General features: G+C 45.9%; 1 protein-coding gene across 2 annotated transcripts in view; it reads right to left on the reverse strand.

The window, feature by feature from the left end:
• Positions 1-5,599, reverse strand: part of KPNA4 (karyopherin subunit alpha 4) — a 29,047-nt gene extending 23,448 nt beyond the window's left edge. Inside the window, exon 1 of one of the 2 annotated variants that reach the window (XM_042793669.1) lies at positions 5,410-5,599. In XM_042793669.1, the coding sequence (XP_042649603.1) occupies positions 5,410-5,478 (69 nt within the window). In that variant the 5' untranslated portion in view covers positions 5,479-5,599. Of the gene's footprint in view, positions 1-3,731; positions 3,756-5,409 lie in introns of those variants that run through there. The other variant, XM_009967707.3, reaches the window with a different exon arrangement.
• Positions 5,600-6,284: the final 685 nt, after the last annotated feature.

A 6,284-nucleotide genomic window follows, 5' to 3' on the forward strand; every position in this document is an offset into this window, starting at 1 on the left:
CGCTCAGGAACAGCTCAGAGCTGTTAGCCCTTTCCAAGTACACGAGCACATACCTGAAGCTCAGGCTTAGCTAATGTATCCTGACCCTTCTCCTTTTCCTGAATCACTGCTTCTCAGAAACTCAGACCCTATCACACACATAGCCTGTCTTTACTGGTTTGTGTGGTGGTTTGGCCTTTTTTTTTTTTTGCTAACGTAAAATATTTCTCTCAAGTAGCTCTGTATGCACCTACAACAGGAAGGTCTGACAGCATATAAATAATGGTAGAACATTACCTATTCCTCTCATTCTAGTGAATGGTTTCTGAATGCACATTGTTTCTGTTGTGAAACTGCAAAGGCAACAGTTTCTTTAAAGCAGAACTGCTTGAGCCATCTTTCTTCCCTAGAAAATTGCTACTCTGTGCAAGCATTAGTCTAGCCTACAGTTCAAAGCACAAATAAAAAAAAAAAAAAAGGAAAAAAACAAAGCATGCAGTATGTGCAAGAAGACCACTATTTACCTCCAAAACATTCAGTGAACTGGATGGTATTTTCAATTATTTTCTTTTTAAAGCACCACTTACCATGGCCCTGTGCGCAAACTGCTTACTCATTAGACTTAGCTACTCAAAGCACCCAGGCTGCAGATCACAGTTGAAGACTAGACTACAACCCAGAGCATCCAGTGCAGTGACTACAGCAATGACTGAGAAACTCTGTCTTGTCCTTCACAGGTACGAAAGGCACTGAACTACAAAACAAGGCAAGAACCCTTCAGAAACACATGCAAGCTGATGTTTGGATTTGGTAAAAATCCATACTCTTCACATTCCATATATTCAAGTGATTCAGGCCCTCCTCTATCCCTTACTTCCCTCCTATACTAATCCTAGCTCATTTGAAAACTGGAACAATAAAGCATACTCTCAAGATCACTGATGAAAACGCTATAGGATTTTAAAGCCAACACAATCTCTGTAAAATACCACCAGAAATCACATCTCTGCAACTAATCCCCCTGCAGAATTATAATGGGACTCTCAGTTACAAATAAATAAAAATCAGTATTACATTGCACATGCTGTCATTCTAGTTTTTCCCAGTGAAGTTGTGCATGCCAAATAAAATGCCTTATACAAATATCTAAGTACAAATTTTAAATGACAAAATGTATGAGCTTCACCACAGAACTACAAGTCAGCTTAAAGGAACCTATTTTTAACTAACTCAGTGAAATTCCAGCTCTCCTTCAGTTCCTCCCTATATGAATCCCAAGCAAACTACTTTGTGTGGAACACAGTAAAGGTTGAAAGGCTTCTAACTACCTGCAATATCCAGTATATCTCATAACATTAGCTTTCCTTCAATCTCCTGAAGCTTCCTTGGTGTTCTCAAATATATTGCTAGCATTACAAGGCCAATGAACGCTACTGGCAACTCTTAAAATCTTGACATTGCTGATCTTAAAACATCTAGATTCAATGGCTGCTCCAAAATTAGTTTTGAAGTACTCTGCATTACAATATTATCATCATTTCACATCAAGCGTCTCTCAATTACAGAGCAGAAGTATCTATCTGACACCTCTCTCGTGCTGGCACTATTAAAGCAATTCTTAATCTCTCACCCAGCAACACGGGCAGGTCAGGGAAGAAAAGGCCAGCAGAAACTCATCAGTCTCTTCCAGTATTCTCAGAGAAATAATATGCATGAAATTTATATTTTATTTCAAAAAACCTAAATGTCAGTCAAATTTGAATGCTGCAGGAAGCAACAGGTACCAACAGAAATGTTCAATCACCTGGTAAAACAAAACCAAGCAAATTAAAAAAAAAAAAAAGAAACACCACCCCACCCCAAACCTCTTCAAACCTTCCCAGAAAGCAAGGCTATACTCATGACCCCTAACATGCAGCATCGAACAGCAATTCCTCAAAACTGTTCATAAAACTATGTCTATTGCAGACACAATGAACAATCTGCACTTATCCTGACCCTTGTATAGTATTTGATTCCAAGATCTACAGTACTACAGTAAAAAATAAATGTTGGAAAGAAAATTTGGTATCATCACAGCCATACCCACAATAAACTGAAAAAATAGCTCATTCCTTCTTACTCAAGAAAAAAAAAAAAGCCTAAGTAAAACCTGTTTCTCATTGAACACACAAGATGAAAAAAAGTTACCTTAACTAGCTTTCCTAGCAGGTAAGTATTTGCATAATTTTGTATAAGAGTCCAGATAAGCACTTAAGATTTGGGGTTTGGATGTTAAAAGCGTGACTGCTTCTGCAGTTCTGTATGGCTAGCTCCTTTTAATGCTTTAACGATACTATTTTTTTTTTCCCACAGCTCTAACTACTCTTAAATCTTGGAAGACGTTAACAGAAAGCTGCACGTACTAGACTAGAAAATTTAAACACGATACTGCCTTAGATTAGCTACTAATTACTGTTCTCACAGAACAAACTCTTCCAACATTAAGTAGTTTACTATACTGAGTATTTCTTTGAGCAGTACTATAAATAACAAAAAAGGACAAGGAAGTATTTTATATTTCTGCTCACCATGAATCCCTCTATTCCCAGTGTTGTCACCAATCTGTCATCTTAAAACACATGGCAGCAATTGTTTACAACATAACATGTCCAGGCATGCATGTTTACCCAATACTTAAACATATGAAAGAATTTCACTAAACATCTTATGTAAAACAGGTGTGTGTGTTTTCTTTTGGGTTGTTTTTTTTTTTTTTTCCCCCCTCCTTTTTCAAGGCTAAAATTTGTATTTTTAGAAGCACATCGATATGGACTGAAAAATGAAAGTCCAACTTTAACTCATTAAGTATCCAAAAAGCTAAACATACGCTTAGAACTTTAGGAGACAAAATGCAGAAATTCCCTGTGTTCTTTAAGATATACAGTAACCTTCTGAGAAGATGTAAGACCTGGAAAGTACAGCATGACAGCAACTGCTAACGCTATAACCATCAGTGGACTGATTTGAGCAACACTGCATCATGTGTACCATTTTTAAAAATTTTGTAATGTGCAACATGGCAACCCTTCAAAGTCTCTAGAAGCATCTATTAATTCTGGGATTCACTAAAATTGGAGTGATTTATTATTTATCTGCAGATGGTGAATGGAGGTAAACTGTCATGGAAAAAGAAAAAAAGATCACAGTTTTGTAAAAGAAACCAATGGCTAAATGCACAATTTCAGCAGTGGTAAAAAGGGGGAGGAGTAAAGGCAGCGGGAAGAGGGAAAGAGATAAAGATCAAATGGTGGCTTCCTACATGAAGTAAATAGACATCTTTCTGCTAAAAGCAGCACAGGAACACAGGTGTTATCAACTAACTGAATACTCATTAGCAACTGTTGCTACCATATGATACTTGGCTATAAGTGGACATTACCAACATCTCTCACACTAACAAAAAATGTGATGTGTAAGCAGTTAATGAACAAGAATGATAGCCATAGGCCTGCGCTATTGTATGAAAAACAGCTATCCACGGTAGTTATTTTAGGTACCAAGCATATGTTCCAGGATTTGTTGGATAGATGTCAATATCTAAAATTTAACATGGCCTAGAGGTGTTTTTTTTCACTGCATAAAAGGCCATGTAAGTGCACCAGCAAATTCAAAAAAATACTGAAGAGATTACCTGCTTTCTGATACACACACACGTGTTCTTTTTACTTGCACGTGTTCATCTTGAACCTTCCCTGTGTTAGCTGACTTACCTTAAAGCTCAGTATGTAGGCATCAAAGGAGAAAAAACACAGATGAATCCCAAACTGTATTTTCACATTAATTTCATTTTTTACCCTGATAACACATGCTTTACTGTGTGCTTCCCTAAAGATGCCTTTCTCATACAGTTGTCTGTTGATTGATAACAAAACAATTTATACTGAAACATCATCTAAGGCAAGTAGCTACTAAAAAGCTAATAGCCCTATTAGTAAACCGAGCTATCACAACAGTACTTATTCTCGCTTCCAACATTTCTGGCATCACCAAACTTTGTACGTGCTGAATAATAAACTGTTTTATCAATATACTTGGACAAGTCAAAAATTGAGGTGTTATCGACTTCTGAATTACCCAACAGGAAACTTGGCAGATGTTGTAATTAATGACTGCAATATAAATGCAACTTTTCACTTAAAAAACCCCAAAACTGTACCATTGTCTCCACATGAAAAATTACAGTATTACGTTAATCATAGCGACACACATTGAAGCTAGTGCAAAAAATGAGACTGTCAAAGCCCATTTCTTGATGAGAATCCTATACTGACAATACTATGATGCACAGGTTTACCCAACCCTATCAGCACTCCTGGCCATGTGTTTATGGGTGAGGACTGATATAGTTTTAAAAATTTAAATATTTACTAAGAAAACCCTAAGTTAATTATCTCTTCTGCTGTGTTGAGGAAGCTCCTTCACAGCTCAAATAATGTATGTTGCAATCCAGCCACCAAAAAGTTTAGAGGCTCTATACTACAAGCCACAACTGCTTCTACACTCAACTAACTGAAGAGTAAAACAGTCACATTCGCCCTGTTGAAAAAAAAAAAAAAAAAAAAGAAAAAGGTGGGCTTGTTTTTTTAAATAATAATCTTTACTATAAAGCGTAGGCAATAATTAATTCATTTATTCACTCGAGTATTTTACGGAGACACACAACAGAACATCCAGCTGGGCCCTAATCCCTGACTCAGGCTTTTAGGGGCTACTCAGCGCAAGGAGCGATTATTAAACGCCAGCAAGAAATTAAGCCAGAGCCAGACCGAACGACGGCTGCTGCTGTAGCCGACGAAAAGACCGAGGCGACACCCCCCCCCCCCCCCCTCCCGCCCCTCAAACCGAAGGACGGGCTGCACCCAACTCCCCCGCATCGGCGCCCTCAAGACGAGGCCGGTGCCGGGCGTTTCTGTCAGGCGGAGGGGGCGGAGGGACCCCCCGGGGCAGAGCGGGACCCCCCGGGGCGGAGCGGGACCCCCCGGGGCGGAGCGGGACCCCCCGGGGCAGAGCGGGACCCCCCGGGGCAGAGCGGGACCCCCCGGGGCAGAGCGGGACCCCCCGGGGCAGAGCGGGCGGCCGTTGCCCGCCTCCCCCCCCTCAGCCGCGCCGCTCCCGCCTCCGCGCGGCGCCCAACGGCCCGGCCGCGCCCGGCCCCACCGCGCGGCCTCCCCCTTCTCCCTCATCATCATCTTCTCCTTCTTCTTCCTCCCTTCCCCTCGCCGGGCGGCGGGGAGCGGCGCTCCCGCCTCTCGGCGGGGCGGGCAGCGCAGGCCGCGGCCCCGCCGCGGGCCCCTCGCCGGCGGATTAGGAAAGACGCCACACGGCGCCGGCCCCCCCTCCCGCCGCCATGGCCGGCCGGCCCCTCCCGCCCGGCGCCGCGGCGGTTACCTCCAGGTCGCGGCCTTTGTTCTTGAAGTTCTTCAGCCGCTGGTTGTCCAGTTTCTCGTTGTCGGCCATGGCGGCGGCGGCGGCGGCGGCGGGGGGGGAAGGTGGGAGGGAGCGCGGCGGCTCCTCCGCCTCCTCCCGGGCCCGCGCACCGCCGGGGTGTCCCGTCCCACCCCCCCCTCCCTCCCCTTCTCTTCTCTTCCCGGCGCCGCCGAGCCCGCTTAAGCTTCGACGCCCGTCGGGCCGCGTCGACGAAGCGAGGAGGGAAGCGAGGAGAGGAGGCGGCGAGGAGAGGAGGCGGCGGGGCTCGGCGCGGGGCCGCTGCGGCCGGTGCTCCCGCTGCCCCCGGCGGCCGAACGTGCCGGTAGCGAGGAGCGGGGGAGGGGAGGGGTGGGGGGGGGAAAGAGGGGCAGCCTCGCTCTGGGCCCAGCCGGCCGCGCCCGCCGATTGGCTGCGGAGCTCGAGCCCGGTGGCCAATAGGATGAAGGGAAGGAGAGGGGCGGGAGCTGCGCGAGGACGTGACGCGCGCGGTGACGGGGAGCGCGGGGGGGGGGGGGTCCTTCGGGGGGTTGCGGCCCGTTCCCCTCAGCCGCTGCCGCCGCCATTTTGGGTGGCGGGTGTTTGCCGCGCCGGGAGGGGGAGCGGCGGGCGGCTCTTCCCGGCGCCTGTGCCCGCTGCTTTCCCAGCTAAAATGCCACACACCGGCTTATCCTTCGCCTCACCCGACTTTGCGTTCGCTCAGGGGATCGGAGGCATCGCCTCGCCCCGCAGCGCTTTAGTGACAGTTAAAAAAAATTATTTCTTTTTTTTTTTTTTTTTTTTAATCGTTCCACCTGTGGCCGCAGGACGGCAGAATGGGGTGCCCGGGCTGCTCCGGG

The sequence above is a fragment of the Tyto alba genome, unplaced genomic scaffold (genome assembly GCF_018691265.1).
Source record: "Tyto alba isolate M040663 unplaced genomic scaffold, T.alba_DEE_v4.0 Super-Scaffold_10, whole genome shotgun sequence".
Taxonomy (NCBI): domain Eukaryota; kingdom Metazoa; phylum Chordata; class Aves; order Strigiformes; family Tytonidae; genus Tyto; species Tyto alba.